The 20,342-nt window shown below is 38.8% G+C and overlaps 1 protein-coding gene across 1 annotated transcript; it reads right to left on the bottom strand.

Moving 5' to 3' along the window:
* Positions 1–17,692: 17,692 nt before the first annotated feature.
* On the bottom strand, positions 17,693–20,127 carry LOC140014611 (replication protein A 70 kDa DNA-binding subunit B-like). The gene is made up of 11 exons (XM_072065677.1): positions 19,984–20,127; positions 19,614–19,887; positions 19,421–19,517; positions 19,195–19,319; positions 19,029–19,107; positions 18,809–18,938; positions 18,587–18,648; positions 18,357–18,477; positions 18,038–18,227; positions 17,865–17,927; positions 17,693–17,787 (listed from the first exon to the last, which is right to left on the bottom strand). The coding sequence occupies exons 1-11, from the start codon at positions 20,125–20,127 to the stop codon at positions 17,693–17,695; spliced, it is 1,380 nt and encodes a 459-aa protein (XP_071921778.1).
* Positions 20,128–20,342: the final 215 nt, after the last annotated feature.

The following is a 20,342-nucleotide window of genomic DNA, read 5'->3' as shown; positions in this document are numbered from 1 at the left end:
TGGCTGCAATTTTAGAGGAGACAATGGGAGTTTTAGGGTTGGGGTGGCCCCATATAAATAGAAGATGCAGCAGCAGCCGCAAGGGGAGAGAGGGCATCGAGGAAAAGAAGAGCAAAAAGAAAAAACAAAGGAGGATTTTTCGAGCGAGGGTTTCTGGCTAAACCAAAAGAAGAAAAAGAAAAGGGCAGCCGCAAGAGAGGGAGCTTCATCGTGGGGAGAGCTAGCAAACGGGAGAGATAAGAGGGAGAGCCGAGAGCAAGGGGAGGAGATAGCCATTTTGAGAAATAGAACCAGAGGAAAACAGAAAAGTAAGATCCGGAGGGCTTGGTGAAATCTGAGAAAAGAATTGCAAGAAACTTACGGAAAAGGAGGAGCTTTCGGGCAGAGTGAGGAACCAAGAGCGACGGCCAAACGAAATCTGGTGCTGTTCCTGTGGCGAACCAAGAAACTATTGAAGCTGCTGAGAAGTTGTCATGCCATTTTCAGCCGCGGACATCGAAAGGGAGAGCAAGGACTGTAAGGTTTTCATTCTTTTTTATTAGTTTTCCTCTGATGATTGAATCTTCAAGCTTGCTGTATTCTCTGTGCGCTTCCTTTGGTTTTTATAGTCTAAAGTTGCTTCTTTTATTTACTCCTATGCCGTTTGATGGGTTTGCTGATGGGTTTTGCCCTTGAGCATGTTTCTTTCCCTAAAAGTGGAAAACTTGCTTGATGAAGGTTGTTTATGCGTGGGTTCGGCCTGAGATAGAAGTTTTACAATTTATGTGAGTATGTTTGATAGGTCTCAGTCGAACTCTAGTATAATGATAATTGTATAAGATAAGCTGCAAGGCTTGCGGCAGGAAATTGCAGACGGAAATAGTGAAAAAATGGCATGCTCTGTGCCTATTTTTGAAATGTTCGTTGTTTGTTCGGATGTCAAAGCTCTCTGTTTTGTTGCTGAAGTTTAGCCTAATCAAGGTCTATGATTTGTGGTCCAGTCATGCATGACTGTTTTAAGTTTTTTTTTTTTTGCTTTCCATCCTTGCTGCATTTTAAGTGCCTGAACCGAGAAGCTTATAATGTTTGCGTCACTTGCTATTTCTTTTGCTGCATTTCGACCTGGTCATTTCGGTTTAGAGTGTTTGTTAACAACTTGGGATAAGAGCTGTAGTATTCGGTAAAATTGATAGGTTTCATGGGCATGAATATGTTCTAGCTGAGAGGGAAATATTGAAGAAAGAATGGTGGCTGGAGTTTGTAGAAATACATGAGTTACTTCGCATCAGTTTCTGTTTAAGTTTTACTTGTTTGATGCTGAAGTTGTGGTTGTTTGTTGAAATCAAAGTTATACATTGGTTTGAGAGAGTGTGGTTGAGGATAGCATTGGGTTTTCTGAAATCTGTGGCCAAAATTCAGCAAGGGGAAGCTGCTGCATTTTTTTTTCCTTTCTTTCCTTTGCCGCGTTTCCTGTCCCTTGATTACTGGTTGAGTTTTTGCACTTCAGTGTCATGTTTGAGGGAAGCAAGGGAAGGTTGAATGCTGAGTTTGCATGTTGAAATGTTTGGAGCATGTTCGAGCACTGAGATTTCTTTTGCTGCATTCTGTTTCGGTTGCATCCCGTTGCTGCATTTTGTTTTTTACTTCGGGCAGCTATCATTCCAGTTTCTCTGTTTTGATCTTTGCAAGAGAGGTGGAATGGCTGGGTTGATTTACAATTGGAAAATTTGTGCCTTGTGATTGATATTCATTGGTAATGTTAAAGATGGCATTGGAACACAATAGGTTGCAACCAAGGTATTAGCTGGAATTTTGCAGAAACATAAGATTTACGTAGCATGCATGAAATATATTCTAAAATTTACACTTTAACCCCCCAAGTTCCTTTTAGTTTCACTATGACCCAACCAATTGAATAATTTCCTCAATTTGGTCCTTGACAATTTTAATTCTACAACTTCATTGCTTGTTTGTTTTAAGTAATTACTATGTGTTGTTTCAATTGTACTTAATTCATAACTTTAGGGGACTTTATGATCAAGTGAGCTTTGCTTTGCACATTTCTTTTAATTTTTCTTAAATAAATTGGTACCTTGACCATTTCTTTATTTTGGAGGATAAATAAGTGATTTCACTTCATTGGGCCCCAATTTCAAGGGAGGTACACTCTATCCCTCATTTGCACTTCATTTGCCCCTATGTGCCCCTACGTGTTATGTGGATATGCATGTCTATTTCGCTTTCCTTGCCCTTCTTTAATTCCTTGCATTTATTTCATTTACTTTTGCTTTTTATTTAAGTTATTCATTATGGGGTATGTGTACACCTCTTGGCTTGTAATAGATAGGGCCCGGAGAGCATTTGGTCCATTTCCCCTTCCCCTTGGTTGCTTTTGTTATTCATTATGGGGTATGTGTACACCTCTTGGCTTGTAATAGATAGGGCTCGGAGAGCATCTGGTCCACTTCCCCTTCCCCTTGGTTGCTTGCTTTTGTTGCTACATGTTTAATTGCTTTATTAGGCTCTTGCATCTAGTCGAGCATGCTAAATGCTATGTGCTATGTGTTTACGAGTATTTTGGCATGTCTACTTGCTTTCATAGCCATGAATGAATGGAATGGATGAATGTACGTTTCCGCTAGTCCAACGCTAGTCGGAATTCATAGAATGGGCTAGTCCAACGCTAGACCCTTAGGGATTTCCCCTCATTAGCATATCATTTGCTTGTTCACTACATATCATGCATTTTTCCTTAGTTTTATCATCTGGCATGCTCCTCGAGCCCCTTTTCCCCTCATTTTAGGATTTTTGCATCTCATACTAGTTATAGGGTTCATTTTGCTTGAGTGTCCCTTTCCGATAAGGAAAACGAGCGAGTGTGGCTACTCGATAGCCTTAGCACGCTAGTTTCGCCTTCTAATCAAAGGGAAAATCAAGTCACGATTTAGGTCTCCCCATACCCAATATGCATGAATTCCCTAGACTCATGCATTCTCAATCCACTCTATCATTACACTTTCACTTTTGTCTCATTTGCACACATGCACCTTTTTACCACTTTCACTCGCACACGAGTACTTTCATCTACATTTTCACACCTTCACTCTTATCTTATTACTTTTATCATTTTTCTCACTTCACACAAACTCACACTTTCACATGGCATGCATTCCACTCATTTTTCACGTCATTTAGGTTTAGGTGTGACCTCTCCAAAAGGATCATTATTGGGCTTCACAATTAATGTGATTGGCACCACTCAACCTTTGAAGAGAAATTTCCCCCAATCCCCCTAGGTCTAGGTTTTTGCATTCATATAGACATATCCAATACGCGATACATGCCTTGGGTAGAAAAAATTAGGGAAAATTGGTTTAAGTCACGCAACTAGCCTTGGCTAGGTCGAAGGGGTGCCTTGGATTTTTATCCTTGCCTTCCCATCGTCAAATGTGACCCCCGATCCCTCTTTTTGGTTACGTAGACCCAAAAGTTCTTTAAAAAGGTTTATTTACTTTTTTTATTCAAAAACAAAAAACCATTTTTTGGGTGACTTGGTACACCCTAACTCTATACCAAGTGGCGACTCCATTTTTCAAAAAAAAACCCTTTTGAACTTTATATGGCCAAACCGTCGCTTTATCAAGTCCCATGGCCTTTATTTTCATTTTGCACACATTCATACCACACTACACACACCACACTACACACACCATCATCACTCACATCATTCAATCAAAAAGTGGGGCGCGACAGTTGGCGACTCCACTGGGGACTTCCTAAGTGGGTCCGAGCATTTGACTTAACCATTCGTTTCCTTTTTCTACCCTTTTTATGCATAGCGTTTGGATATTAGGGTTGCATTTTTCCTTTTTAGGACTTTTTGCCTCGCGCACGTACCAAACTACTCCCCACTCACGTATGTATGATTGGTTGTTTGGATGTATATTTTACTCGTTTTATCTCGCGCTTTGCATTGCATTTGGGTGGGGGATGTACCCTAGAGCCTCGCGTTGGTTCTTGATCCCTCCCCTCCAAACGAGCACTAGCATACGCACATACGCTTTAATTATTTTTACCCCTCATTTATTTTTCTTTTAGTGGCTTGTCACGCCACTCCACCTTATTAGGATTTTAGGCGACCCACTTGGACATGTGATCGTATCACGACGTGTGCGTAGCATGATCCGAGGGGTCACTCGATCTTCCGCTTTAAACTTTAGGTTGATAACCTATTAGTTTTTAGTCGAGGGTTGAGGATTTTTTAGATTCGCCCAGATGGGTAGCCGTAACACGACGTGTGCGTAGCAACGTCTGGGGAATCGCTCGAGCCACCGACAAGGAACCTTGGGAGTGATGACCCTTGTTTTCCAAGTCTGAAGGCTCGGGGACCTATGACTTATCGAGTCTAGATGCATTAGCTAACCCCAACCTCATGCATCCATATTAGAATTGCCTAGGGTAAAGTCGACCTTACCCTGTTAGGGACACGATTCACGAGGGGAGGGATCCAACCCCTCTTTCCCTTTTATTGCTTCATTTCTTTGAATTGATTTCGTTGCTACAATGTGTTATGTGTATTTATCTGGCTGAACTAACTTTTCTTGGTTTTGTGTCCCCATTGCATTCACAAACCCTAGCAAATAAGAGGTCTGGCATGACCTTCTTTTAGAACCTACCCTTGTAGATAGGTTATTGCACGTTTAAAGATTTTGGTATATTGCATTCATAGATTAATAATTGCATAGCATTCTAAGCCTACTTTGGCGTATAAAAGGTCCTTTTAGGTCATAATATCATGTTTTATCGCTTTAATAAACTGGCATCATGCATAAACCCTAGAAGGGAATGCCATTTAGGGGATCCCGTGTTAGGAATAAGCCACCTTGTGTCTCGGATACTTAATCCAAGGAGACTTGCACGTTTACATTTTGTACCATCCAAAGGGGTAGTGCACAAGGTAAGGTAGGATCCGATCATTTTCATAGAGTGATCTTTGGAATATGAGCATCTAATAATCACTTTTTGGCCATTTTATCAAATTGGTAAAAATCCCTTGCACAAAGGACATTAATCTGAAGAAATTCACAAATCATTCCTCACTATTGAGACGATAAATAAATTGAGGCCAAAATTTGATTTTTAGAAGCTCATAGACTAATGCATCCCAATAATTTTGAAATCACCAATGGCCGGACAATTCAACCAATCCATTTTGTCAATTCATTCAATAAATCATCAATTCATTTGACCAATTTACCCTTTTTAGGGTCACTTGGTCGATTTTGAATAAATCATTCATTTGGCCAATTTACCCATTTTTAGGGCAACCGAGCCGATTTTGAATAAATCAAGTTTCGTTCAATCTATTTGATCAATTTACCCTTTTTAGGGTGATCTGATTAATTTTGGATAAATTAAATTTCATTCAATTCATTTGACCTGTTTCCCTTTTTAGGGTAATCCGGTCGATTTTTAATAAATTGTCAATTAGGATGTCAATGTCGAATTTCAAAATGGAAAACCTAGTCGATTTTGAGAAAAGCATCCATTGCATCCAGCCATTTGATCAGTTGGAGTTTTGACCCGTGCTTCACTGAGAAAAGTTCCAATCTCTTCGATAGGAAGTTCGTCAAGGTCAAACCCGTGTGTTTTTGCAAATTCTTATATCGATCAAAAGTGATCAATCCATTCGGACATTGACCTCATTTTGACAAAGTGTCTCTCGTCACTCCAATTGACCAAATTTTTCAAAATTATTTTTCACTCAATGAGTTGATCAGATCCGTCAGGTATGGTATAGTGCCTACCCTAGAGGATTGCATTTTCATGCTAGGCCTACCCTTGGCATAAAAGGGTTCCCCCATAGGACATGCATACCGATTTTATATTCTTGTTTACTAACTCGGGGTATTTTTCTTTTGTTTCCCCCCTCCCCTGCATTCATAAAAAAGGTTTCAATAAGATGAAAATATTTCCCTATATTGGATAACAATTTTTTTTGATCCGATAAAGTTTGGAAAGTATTATTTGATTCTTGGGCAGATCCAATAATGGAAACCTGAAAGATCCATCTGAAAGCTCTAGGCTAAGAGCTTCTAAGAGATTTCATAATTGCTTTCAAGGAAGATTCTGTATATTTGACTTGTTAATATATTTTTTTGTCAAAAGAGAAGGAGACAAAAGGGATATATATGTGGAGCTCTTTAGAAGCTTTCTATTCTCATTTGTATCATAATTGAACGAGAAATTTTGTTTCAAACTTTTTCAGCAATAAAATTTTTGGACAATTATTGTTTTGTGTATATTCATGTACATTTCATTCTTTATTGAGCTCATTAAGAGATTTCATGGTGAATTTTAAGAAATAAGCTCAAATTGAGATTTTTCAACCTTTGGCCTGAAAACTCACAAATGTACACACTAGATTGCTGATCCGAGTTACACAATAAGAGTGCTCAAAAATTGAAAGAGGTCATTCAGAAGGCCCATGAGATACCTTTTCTCCTGCACTTAATCCCAAAATAAAGTCAGTCACATTGATTGATAAATTGGGGCAACTTTTGCTTGAAAATATCCGCGGTGTCTAACCAGATTCAATTCACATCTAAGTGAAAGCAAAAATGTGCATTATTCTTGTTTGTTTTGAAAATTTGGAATGATACTTCGAGCATTCGTTTCTCTACCTATACACATTTTATCATTTGTTCTCCCATTGGAGCCTTTGAAAGAATAATTTCGTTTCAAATAAAAGCCCTAATGATCACTACCCTATATTGGAAAATTTTCAAATATCTAAAAAGGGAATGGATTTTCAAATGATCATTTCGTTACTTTGGTTGTCATGAAGTGTAAGAATGATACTTTGGCCATCGTTTCTATAATCTAAACACTATTTATCCCTTGCATCCTCATTTGAGCCAAAATTGGAGGTTCTTTTCAAAAAAAAAAAACAAAAAAAAAAAACAAAAGCAAAAAATGCAAAAGAAAAGAAAAGAGGGAATCACAAATTGGAGAAGTTTGAATTTATCTGGGATTCAATTTTGGAAAAAGGAAAAAGGAAGGGTTTTGTCCGACGAACCACTTATGGACGAACAGAAGTCATCCTCAGTCAGTTAATTCAGATACATGCAAAAAATTTCGCATTAACGAAAGGTTCCTTTCAGCGTTATTGTAAGGAACAGAATAAAGGTCAGGCCCTCTTCTTTTCCAATCAAACATTCTTTCCCTAGTTATCCCTTTTGAGCCTTCAGAATAAATTATTTCGTTTGGCAACCCGTGAGAATCGCAAACCCCACACTGGGGCAAGTTTGAGTTGAAAAGGAAAATTTCAAGAAGTGAAAAGGTGAAAAGCCACAAAATCAAAAGACAAAAGAGAAAAGAGAACCTCAGTCCACAAATAAACTGGGGCAAATTTTGTCAAATTTCAAAAGAATGGCAAAAGGCCAAAAATCAAAGAAGAAAGAAAATGAAAGAGAAAAAGCCTCAATTGAGCATAAACTAGGGCAAATTCTGATTTAACCCTAAAATAGGGTTGGCGCAACAATGCGATCTCAGATTCTTCAAACCACTTTCGAAATCCGCTTTCAAGCCTTAACTTTGTTAAGCACCCCACCTGACCCCATTACAAAAGCCGAAAGTCCTGACTTTTATTTTTTTGCAATGGCCCTGTCAAGAAAATTTCTGATGCCGGAAAATTTTAGCTGTATTTCTGAATTACTTGAGCATGAGGTTGACGCTACTCACCATGGAAAACCCACCAGATCAAAGAAAAGAAAACGGAAAAGAAAAAAGGAAAAAATGAAATACAAAGGATTCGATGGTGAAGTCCCTATTGAGTGATCAAACAAAGTTCAGAATCTTCGAGTTCAAAATAGGGGCAATTTTGGGAAAATACGATCTTCGGTGCTATGTCCTTTAAAGTGTTATTCTTTAGCTATCGTTTTCAAGCCAAATTACAAGCTAATAAAGTCCATAGTTGACTTATTCCTTCATGACAATCCAAAGTGAGGATCATACTCATAAGAAATTCATCAAATCATTTGTGATCATAAGGGTATAACCCGTTTCTACATGTTTAGCTATCACCTCTGTCCATACGTTACAAGCCTAAAAAGCTTGTATGTTGACTAAGTTTTCTTGAAATAAGGGTGACAAACTCTCTGCTTTCACTAAGATGTGATATTGATGGGATTACGTACAATTTGGAAAAAAAGAAAGACAAATCTTGACCTCCCATTTCCAAATCAGAAATAACACCCACTTGATCGGTCCTGAAAGATGAACCAACTGGAAATTGTGACCCATTACCCAAAACACCAATGCCAAGGTGAGGAAGAAATCTTCTGTGATCTGATTTTATTTCAAGAAAATCATCATGAAATTTTCTTTTAGGAAACATAGTTTCTTACAATGTTCAAATAAATGGAAAGTCATCCAGACAAGTTTTTGCAATTAAATGGCCCATATTGGGGCAAAACTTTTGTTATGAGATTTCGTGAAAACAAGCCCACACAGGGGCAAATATTTTTGTTAGTCCAATTGAGGATTTCGCCCAAGAATCAAATGATGCATCTTTCAAATCAATCACGCTGCTCTTTTCATGAAAATGTGAATGCATGTCATATTTTGGTAAGCCCCCTGTGCAGGTATTCATTGTTGAAATCAACGAAAGAGCATCTGGTAATGTGGAAGGCCGATGCCGAAGAAAGAGAAAAGAAGGGAAAAGGGCCCTACACTGGGGCAAATTATTTTTTAAAAATGATTCTCTCGAAAAATCAGAAAAATTCAAAACGTCAAAAGTCAAAAATCAAGTTCAAATTCTTGTTTCTTGGAAAATCAAATTTAATTGCTTGTTTCTTGGCAAATCAAATTCAATTTCTTGACCAATTGGATGGCAGGATTGGGTTTTATCCCACTGACCATTCGCAAAAGCACGTTGGGACCGGGTTTCATCCCGCCAATCTCGGCAGGACCGGGTTTTATCCCGCTGACCGCTTACTTCGGCAGGACCGGGTTTTATCCCGCTGACCGCTTATCTCGGCAGGACCGGGTTTTATCCCGCTGACCGCTTACTTCGGCAGGACCGGGTTTTATCCCGCTGACCGCTTATCTCGGCAGGATCGGGTTTTATCACGCTGACCGCTTACTTCGGCAGGACCGGGTTTTATCCCGCTGACCGCTTATCTCGGCAGGACCGGGTTTTATCCCGCTGACCGCTTAGTTCGGCAGGACCGGGTTTTATCCCGCTGACCGCTTACTTCGGCAGGACCGGGTTTTATCCCGCTGACCGCTTATCTCGGCAGGACCGGGTTTTATCCCGCTGACCGCTTACTTCGGCAGGACCGGGTTTTATCCCGCTGACCGCTTATCTCGGCAGGACCGGGTTTTATCCCGCTGACCGCTTACCTCGGCAGGACCGGGTTTTATCCCGCTGACCGCTCTTACATCACGTTGGGACCGGATTTCATCCCGCCAACCTCGGCAGGATCGGGTATTATCCCACTGGTCGATCATCATGGCAGGTTCGGGTTTAATCCCACTGACCAATTCTTTACTGGGGCAAATCTGTGGATACATGTTCAAATAAAGTCTTATGCAGTTTTCTTCATACAATCCCATTTAAATTTCTGTTTGGGTCTATCCCATTTACATTTTCTGTTCGGGTCTATCCCGTGGGTCTATCCCATTTAAATTTTTGTCCGGGTCTATCCCGTGGGTCTATCCCATTTACATTTTCTGTTCGGGTCTATCCCGTGGGTCTATCCCAATTTTAAATTTCTGTTCGGGTCTATCCCGTGGGTCTATCCCAATTTTAAATTTCTGTTCGGGTCTATCCCGTGGGTCTATCCCAATTTTAAATTTCTGTCCGGGTCTATCCCATTTTACATTTCTGTCCGGGTCTATCCCGTGGGTCTATCCCATTTAAATTTCTGTCCGGGTCTATCCCATTTACATTTTCTGTTCGGGTCTATCCCGTGGGTCTATCCCATTTAATTTTTTGTCCGGGTCTATCCCGTGGGTCTATCCCATTTACATTTTCTGTTCGGGTCTATCCCGTGGGTCTATCCCAACTTTACATTTTCTGTTCGGGTCTATCCCGTGGGTCTATCCCAATTTTAAATTTCTGTCCGAGTCTATCCCATTTTACATTTCTGTCCGGGTCTATCCCGTGGGTCTATCCCATTTAAATTTCTGTCCGGGTCTATCCCATTTACATTTTCTGTTCAGGTCTATCCCGTGGGTCTATCCCATTTAAATTTTTGTCCGGGTCTATCCCGTGGGTCTATCCCATTTACATTTTCTGTTCGGGTCTATCCCGTGGGTCTATCCCAACTTTACATTTTCTGTTCGGGTCTATCCCGTGGGTCTATCCCAATTTTACATTTCTGTCCGGGTCTATCCCGTGGGTCTACCCCAATTTTAAATTTCTGTTCGGGTCTATCCCGTGGGTCTATCCCAAATTTAAATTTCTGTTCGGGTCTATCCCAACTTTACATTTCTGTCCAGTTCTATCCCGTTTTAAATTTCATGTTCGGGTCTATCCCGTTTTAAATTTCATGTTCGGGTCTATCCCGTTTTAAATTTCCTATTCGGGTCTATCCCGTTTCAAATTTCATGTTCGGGTCTATCCCGTTTTAAATTTCCAGTTTCGGGTCAGTTCCGATTTCAAAAGGGGTCAGTCCCCATTTCTAAAAGCGTCCATTGTTCGAGACGTGTTCGCCGCCAAATAACACAGGTAAGTATTTGGTGTCTACTTCTTTGTCTCAAGTTTTTCCAAAACTCAGACAAAGAGGGGCAAACTGTAGACACCAAATTTTTGGTGTTTTATTATTTATTTATTTATTTACTATTCGTTTTTATTTGTTCTATTTTTATTTGTATTTACTTTTAGTTTTAGTTATTTTATCCATTTTTAGCTAGAATTTCTCAAAGGAAAAAGAAAAGTGTTCAAAAAAATATGTTTTAGTTGTTTAGGATTTAGTTTCATTATTTAAAGAAAAAATGGAAAAATGGAAAATGAAAAGATGATGAATTGGAATTTGCACTTTGTTGTTTCTAGTTTATTTTTCATCCAATGTTAATTAAATTGTTTTTGTTATTTATTTTTACTATTATCAATTTTAATTACTTAAAAAAAAAAAAAAAAAAAAAAAGGGAATACGCGATGGCAAGCTGCGTTTTTACGCAGCTTGCAAGTAAGGGCTCGGGCAGCCCTTGGCTGCAATTTTAGAGGAGACAATGGGAGTTTTAGGGTTGGGGTGGCCCCATATAAATAGAAGATGCAGCAGCAGCCGCAAGGGGAGAGAGGGCATCGAGGAAAAGAAGAGCAAAAAGAAAAAACAAAGGAGGATTTTTCGAGCGAGGGTTTCTGGCTAAACCAAAAGAAGAAAAAGAAAAGGGCAGCCGCAAGAGAGGGAGCTTCATCGTGGGGAGAGCTAGCAAACGGGAGAGATAAGAGGGAGAGCCGAGAGCAAGGGGAGGAGATAGCCATTTTGAGAAATAGAACCAGAGGAAAACAGAAAAGTAAGATCCGGAGGGCTTGGTGAAATCTGAGAAAAGAATTGCAAGAAACTTACGGAAAAGGAGGAGCTTTCGGGCAGAGTGAGGAACCAAGAGCGACGGCCAAACGAAATCTGGTGCTGTTCCTGTGGCGAACCAAGAAACTATTGAAGCTGCTGAGAAGTTGTCATGCCATTTTCAGCCGCGGACATCGAAAGGGAGAGCAAGGACTGTAAGGTTTTCATTCTTTTTTATTAGTTTTCCTCTGATGATTGAATCTTCAAGCTTGCTGTATTCTCTGTGCGCTTCCTTTGGTTTTTATAGTCTAAAGTTGCTTCTTTTATTTACTCCTATGCCGTTTGATGGGTTTGCTGATGGGTTTTGCCCTTGAGCATGTTTCTTTCCCTAAAAGTGGAAAACTTGCTTGATGAAGGTTGTTTATGCGTGGGTTCGGCCTGAGATAGAAGTTTTACAATTTATGTGAGTATGTTTGATAGGTCTCAGTCGAACTCTAGTATAATGATAATTGTATAAGATAAGCTGCAAGGCTTGCGGCAGGAAATTGCAGACGGAAATAGTGAAAAAATGGCATGCTCTGTGCCTATTTTTGAAATGTTCGTTGTTTGTTCGGATGTCAAAGCTCTCTGTTTTGTTGCTGAAGTTTAGCCTAATCAAGGTCTATGATTTGTGGTCCAGTCATGCATGACTGTTTTAAGTTTTTTTTTTTTTGCTTTCCATCCTTGCTGCATTTTAAGTGCCTGAACCGAGAAGCTTATAATGTTTGCGTCACTTGCTATTTCTTTTGCTGCATTTCGACCTGGTCATTTCGGTTTAGAGTGTTTGTTAACAACTTGGGATAAGAGCTGTAGTATTCGGTAAAATTGATAGGTTTCATGGGCATGAATATGTTCTAGCTGAGAGGGAAATATTGAAGAAAGAATGGTGGCTGGAGTTTGTAGAAATACATGAGTTACTTCGCATCAGTTTCTGTTTAAGTTTTACTTGTTTGATGCTGAAGTTGTGGTTGTTTGTTGAAATCAAAGTTATACATTGGTTTGAGAGAGTGTGGTTGAGGATAGCATTGGGTTTTCTGAAATCTGTGGCCAAAATTCAGCAAGGGGAAGCTGCTGCATTTTTTTTTCCTTTCTTTCCTTTGCCGCGTTTCCTGTCCCTTGATTACTGGTTGAGTTTTTGCACTTCAGTGTCATGTTTGAGGGAAGCAAGGGAAGGTTGAATGCTGAGTTTGCATGTTGAAATGTTTGGAGCATGTTCGAGCACTGAGATTTCTTTTGCTGCATTCTGTTTCGGTTGCATCCCGTTGCTGCATTTTGTTTTTTACTTCGGGCAGCTATCATTCCAGTTTCTCTGTTTTGATCTTTGCAAGAGAGGTGGAATGGCTGGGTTGATTTACAATTGGAAAATTTGTGCCTTGTGATTGATATTCATTGGTAATGTTAAAGATGGCATTGGAACACAATAGGTTGCAACCAAGGTATTAGCTGGAATTTTGCAGAAACATAAGATTTACGTAGCATGCATGAAATATATTCTAAAATTTGCACTTTAACCCCCCAAGTTCCTTTTAGTTTCACTATGACCCAACCAATTGAATAATTTCCTCAATTTGGTCCTTGACAATTTTAATTCTACAACTTCATTGCTTGTTTGTTTTAAGTAATTACTATGTGTTGTTTCAATTGTACTTAATTCATAACTTTAGGGGACTTTATGATCAAGTGAGCTTTGCTTTGCACATTTCTTTTAATTTTTCTTAAATAAATTGGTACCTTGACCATTTCTTTATTTTGGAGGATAAATAAGTGATTTCACTTCATTGGGCCCCAATTTCAAGGGAGGTACACTCTATCCCTCATTTGCACTTCATTTGCCCCTATGTGCCCCTACGTGTTATGTGGATATGCATGTCTATTTCGCTTTCCTTGCCCTTCTTTAATTCCTTGCATTTATTTCATTTACTTTTGCTTTTTATTTAAGTTATTCATTATGGGGTATGTGTACACCTCTTGGCTTGTAATAGATAGGGCTCGGAGAGCATCTGGTCCACTTCCCCTTCCCCTTGGTTGCTTGCTTTTGTTGCTACATGTTTAATTGCTTTATTAGGCTCTTGCATCTAGTCGAGCATGCTAAATGCTATGTGCTATGTGTTTACGAGTATTTTGGCATGTCTACTTGCTTTCATAGCCATGAATGAATGGAATGGATGAATGTACGTTTCCGCTAGTCCAACGCTAGTCGGAATTCATAGAATGGGCTAGTCCAACGCTAGACCCTTAGGGATTTCCCCTCATTAGCATATCATTTGCTTGTTCACTACATATCATGCATTTTTCCTTAGTTTTATCATCTGGCATGCTCCTCGAGCCCCTTTTCCCCTCATTTTAGGATTTTTGCATCTCATACTAGTTATAGGGTTCATTTTGCTTGAGTGTCCCCTTCCGATAAGGAAAACGAGCGAGTGTGGCTACTCGATAGTCTTAGCACGCTAGTTTCGCCTTCTAATCAAAGGGAAAATCAAGTCACGATTTAGGTCTCCCCATACCCAATATGCATGAATTCCCTAGACTCATGCATTCTCAATCCACTCTATCATTACACTTTCACTTTTGTCTCATTTGCACACATGCACCTTTTTACCACTTTCACTCGCACACGAGTACTTTCATCTACATTTGCACACCTTCACTCTTATCTTATTACTTTTATCATTTTTCTCACTTCACACAAACTCACACTTTCACATGGCATGCATTCCACTCATTTTTCACGTCATTTAGGTTTAGGTGTGACCTCTCCAAAAGGATCATTATTGGGCTTCACAATTAATGTGATTGGCACCACTCAACCTTTGAAGAGAAATTTCCCCCAATCCCCCTAGATCTAGGTTTTTGCATTCATATAGACATATCCAATACGCGATACATGCCTTGGGTAGAAAAAATTAGGGAAAATTGGTTTAAGTCACGCAACTAGCCTTGGCTAGGTCGAAGGGGTGCCTTGGATTTTTATCCTTGCCTTCCCATCGTCAAATGTGACCCCCGATCCCTCTTTTTGGTTACGTAGACCCAAAAGTTCTTTAAAAGGGTTTATTTACTTTTTTTATTCAAAAACAAAAAACCATTTTTTGGGTGACTTGGTACACCCTAACTCTATACCAAGTGGCGACTCCATTTTTCAAAAAAAAACCCTTTTGAACTTTATATGGCCAAACCGTCGCTTTATCAAGTCCCATGGCCTTTATTTTCATTTTGCACACATTCATACCACACTACACACACCACACTACACACACCATCATCATCACACACATTCAATCAAAAAGTGGGGCGCGACACCTAGTCTAAGCTAGTTACGAGGTTTAGTAAAAATTTTCTTAATCTAACTTTTAAATTTATCATATTTGAATGTTTCCTACATGGATGCAAATCTAAATTTATAAAAACGTCGAGAGGGACAAAATATCCATTCAAGGGTTTAATTGATACCAATCGCATTGATTGCGAAGGCCAAAATAATTCCTTGAAGGTGTCATAAGTATGCGAATGATGAAATTAAAAGAAAAGAAAAGAAAATTAAATCCTTAAACTATATAAGAATGAGTTTAGGGCTTGAATTTCAACTGCAAGGGTGGGGCTTTTTTGGAAATATGAAAGTGGTTGAAGTGCAATTAGAGTATTGAATATGAGTCATTATAACTAATTTTAGTTTTGTTGTAATTACTTGAATGTCCTTTTAAACATTTAAAGCTAGGGGTAAGTTTGATATGTGACAGTGTTTGATATTCGATTAAACATTTGGTACACTAGGAGGCATAAACCGCGCGGTGCGCGGTGGTATAGAAAGAGAAGATGCCCAGGCAAGTATATGATGTGGAAGGAAAGTAATGGAGGAGGATATATTAGCTTAGGTTAATGGGGGTTTTTTTTTAATGGTTTTTGTTATTTTTTTTGGTATATGGGGTTTCTTTAATGGTTTTTTGTTTTTTTTTTGGTATATGGGTTAAATAAGAGCAAAAAAATAAGCAGTAATAAACTGGAGCTTTAGGAAGATTGGAGCCGAATAGAACAAGATTTATAATGGAAACAATTTCCGTAGAAAGAAAGCTCTATAAAATAGAGCAAGACACAGAACTACAATTTATTCTCAAAGACTATCGCAGCACTTAGTAACCCAACACGGACTAAGTTAGATGAACAGTGAAATTAAAATGCCACGGATATAGTTTTTCAATGCCTTTTTTGTTGAATATGATAACAGCAAAAGAGGTGGCCGACTGTGGAATAAAAAGCAATATGTCTCCAGGGCAAAGAGCATGATCGACTGCGAAAGTGGCCCAATTTTTGTCGAGGGATCTCTGCTTCATGCCAATGCAATACGTTTTATAGCCGCTTGTAAGAATTACTGTTGGTGTTGTGTTTTCATGTAGCCGAAGGTCAGCAAATTGTGGAAGGGCCTATTTTAGGGGAAAAAAACATTTGTTAGATCAGCTAAGAATGCAGGTGTAAATAAATAGTATAAAGGAAAGTATTTACCAAGCTGTGCTTAGAACGGTTTGTATAAAACTGGTAGAAAGAAACAAAGGATGTCCAATCGTGCTGCAGAAACTGATTTATGGAGGAGGTGATAGTACATGAATCGGGCTGGTGTCTCAACAAGGAACCAGATGCTTCAACATTAGATGTAATGTTTGAAAGCATAGGCAGAGGAAGTGTCCATGGCATGAGAATATGTGACTGGGAAGTGCAGAAAGCCATGGAATCATAGGATAATTTTCCCTTGATTCTAAAGAAGACCATGTCATTCTTGTGGAGTAAATTCTTTGAACAGTACAGTTCCCAACCTTCTTCAAAGTATCCATCCTTAATTTTAATATTCCAGCAGCGTATGCCATGATACACTTTAATTGTTATGTCATCTTGGAATCCAATTGAATCAAAAAGATCAGCAGAGATTTTCTATAGAAGGGGAAACAAACAGAGTTAAATCTATTATGTGAGAAACGAATAGTTGGAAAACAGGTTTATTCTTATTTACCAACCTGTTTGGTCCTATTTGAGCAGAAAAAAACAAAGCACCATGGTCGTCCGACTGGTATGCTTTCAAGGGAAGCGATGGTTGTATCTATAGACAAGGTTATAGTATGAGAAACGAAAGACACTTCAAGCAATAAATATAAAAGATGCAAGATATGAGTATACCAGTGGCTGTAAAAGCTTCAGGTGGAAGATTGATTATGTTCTGCAGCCACTGAGTAATCGAGTTAAACGAATATAAAGATGGTTCTCCTGTATAGCTTAGCACCTGCGGATAAGCCGCAAGGAATTTTTTTTTTATATAACACATGTTCTGTTCCCCAGGATTTTCAACCATTGTTGCAGCATGGATTGTTGCTTTGCTGAAAGTACAGAGAAAGAACCTGGTTTTGCTGTCGTGGGGAATGGCAACCCATTTCCTGAAAGGATTTTTTTGTGTGGTCATTGGCACGTTGGGAAGCACAATAAGAAGAAAGTGAGTAGGGAAAATGCTAAGGGGCGATATACAATAAAAGCTGCAGCAATGTTAGAGAAGTCTGAGTTTGTAAAGTGCAGCTGGCCAGGCATTTGTATGTCCTTATATGCTAGGGGAGCTTTTTGGATTTAATTATAGAATAGTTAAAAGGGAGTAAATACGGTAGGTAGATGAAAGCACTTAGGAATAAATTTTCAGAGATGTAATGAATGGCCGTGGCTAAAATGGTAGCATTTGTGTCCATCTTTATGGTGTTAGACCTTTAACCTAACTGGAAATGGCTCGGGTATAGTTATTGAAGCGAAAATCTGCCAAAACCAAACAGAACAAAGCTGGAAACTCCAAGAGTAGAGAAACATTAATTGCGCAAATGGTTATATCTATCAAGGTAGGAAAGAACCAAGCACGTTCCTGATGAAATTAATGGACATCTGCGCTGCTACACTGCAATGGAGTAAAAGGCAACTGTAGTTTTACCCTGGTTGCACAAAATCTTGGAAACAATAAATAGTTTACGGCCATCCAGAATGTATTGAGAAAAGAAAAGGTAACGAAACTTCTATAGCTTGGCAACAAAAGCTAGCAGCTTGTAAAAGATTGTTAAAAGTGCTTAGGACGATGAGATTAATAACATAAGTAGCTTCATGAGCAAACAGTGACTTGCTTAGCAACTGTTGCCATCTGACAACTATTTGTTGCGCTGCTTCTTTGAAGTGGCTTCCTCAGATTCATCAAAACTACTTCGAAGACAGCGGCGTGTTTTAGATGGCAATTCTTCTTTCTCTGAAAAAAAATAATAATTTGACAGTCAAAATAATATTTTAAGAAAGCTAGTATGAACAAGAGTTCAAACTACATACCTGGAGGTAAAGCAACAGAAGAAGTAGCCTGATCATTACTATTCTGAAGGTAGCTCTCCTTGTCTGCAAAAGGAAAATATAAGGCCAGTGAAATTAGTTATTACATACATGGAAACAGCTATAGCAAAAGCATCACATCTACATCAAAAAACTTAGAGCTTCAAGAAGCGCACCAGTCCCAGATTTCGAACCAACATGCATCTGATTCTCAGCAGAGGCAGTCTCAGCATTTTCTTCAAAATAATATACAACAGTGTAGTTCTGATATGATCCATCATTTCTTGTGCTTCCTGGTTTAAGTTGTACTATGAACATTTTATTCTTCAAGGCTTCATGGGTCCTAGCTAAAGGCAGGTCTTCATTCTATTAAGGAGGAAACAAACTGCAGGAATTAGAGCAAAGATATGGCATGGTCTGATATACATATATTGTCTATTTTTTACGTATATAAGGCCTGAAATTAAACAAGGGAAAAAAACTGCTCATTTAAACCTTGTTGAAGGAATCTATTGCTTGTAAAGCAGTAAATCCAAGCAATGCCTCGGCTTGTTCACCAAAAACTGATGCTGTAAGCGTGTCAGTTTCATCAGTAAGGTCAATATCAAAGCGGCATCTGCAATAGTTACATGTGAAAAAAAGATAAATATTTATGCAAGACATTCAGCAGGGTTGGAGAAATTCAGAAACTGCTGTAAATATCTTTCCTTGGCTGAGCAGATTGCTTTTCATTGCAATGGTTGCAAGTATAAGTGCATCCATAGTCAGCTGAAGTTATGCGACGGCACTTTACACATGCCATATACCAATACTTTTGCAGTATGTGTTCAAAAGAGAACATGCACTTGACCCACGAAACCTTTGAGGATAAGAATAGTGTTATCTGATTTATAGCAGGCGGTAGAATGAAATGGAAAGTTACTCAATAAAAGACAACTGCAGCTCACCTTTTCAGTTGGCAAAACATCTCGTATAGCAGTTAGTTTTTGTTGAGGGCCGTAGAACATTTTAGGAGATTGGTTACTATACGGCTTATCACGGCGGAGAGCAAGTAATTCCTTGTCATTCCTTGATGCCCTATGCATATATAATAACAGAGAGCAGAGCAGATAAATAATCAGTGGAATCGAAAACGTAAATGTACTTTTTTTTTACGCTAATGATTACCAATTTTTTAGGCTTCTAGCATCTCCAACAGGTGGATCAACAACAATTACTGAGTCATTTCTTGTTGACAGTGCTATTCCTGTTAGAACAATTACAACAAGGTGAGTTTAATTAGTAAAACAATACTATCTGAGCATGAACAAAACGGATCAAAGATTCTATATACCATTGTACGTGACAACTTTAAGTCTACGGCATATAACAACTGGATGCCTGTTGCGGTGGTCTGTAAGTAGCTTCCCTTCATTCTCGACAAATGCATTCCACAAAGATAGCACAGTAGGGACCATCCTAACATGTAAAGCAACAGGAAGAATATTTTTTTAGATAAGACTCATAAACAATTTTGTATTGAGACTGAAAGATTCTGAAGCAAAGACAAAATGATATACTCTTCATTCACAATAAGAAATCTCTGGACAAATGACTCCTGCGAATCATTTTTAATTGGAACAACAGGCATTGCGTCAACAACTACGGCCATAATATCTGATAAACGATGTAAAGAAGTAATTAGTTAGGTTTTCAATCAAAGTTCTGGGATTGACTACAAAAGAACTGATCAGAAGCAGAACGCATACTGACCAACAGTTTGAGACTTTGAATCAGCATAACTGGCTAAGTCTTTAAAGCTTATAGGAGCGAACTCGGACGGCAAAACAATGCTCCCCTGTTCATTAAGCTCCTCAACAACAGTTTGTGTGCTTATCACCCACTGCATCGTAAGGCCATTAGTTTGATACCGCTCCTCAATTTCTCTGACATCAGCATTTGATATCAGATACTTCTTAAAAACATGGAGTTTTGTTCCCATCTTTTCAATAGCAGCATTAAACATAATTCCCTCAACTCTGGATCCCTGGTATTACATTCAAAAGAATATGTTAACTCTGTATACTATTTTAGTTAAGCAAAAATATAGACCAATCAATTCATCACAAAGTGTGGTTCATACCTGTTCATCAGCAAAAACAAATTTCTGGTATCTTGTGGGAGACTTTTGTGAAGAAGCAACGTGCATCTTTTCCTGAACAGTAACGTGGGCTGACCATCCTCTCATTCTTGGTCTGATATCAGCAATGCAGAGCAGATTCACCATTCTACTAAAAAAGAAAAGTTTTAAGTAAGTATAACTGATGAACCTGTAGTATTGGGACAATTGCCTCGGGTTTCCTTTGAACTGGCATTCTTAACTACAGCAACAACTCCTCCTATTAGCTAAGAAAACATTACAATCAAATGCTTAAAGATACAACTTTTTTATGCTTAAAACAAAGCAGGACAATCCACTATACTGCTGATTAATAAAATCCC

The sequence above is a fragment of the Coffea arabica genome, chromosome 9e, assembly GCF_036785885.1.
Source record: "Coffea arabica cultivar ET-39 chromosome 9e, Coffea Arabica ET-39 HiFi, whole genome shotgun sequence".
Taxonomy (NCBI): domain Eukaryota; kingdom Viridiplantae; phylum Streptophyta; class Magnoliopsida; order Gentianales; family Rubiaceae; genus Coffea; species Coffea arabica.
Note: the sequence above shows the minus strand (reverse complement) of the source record. Positions and strands in the feature narration are given on the sequence as shown.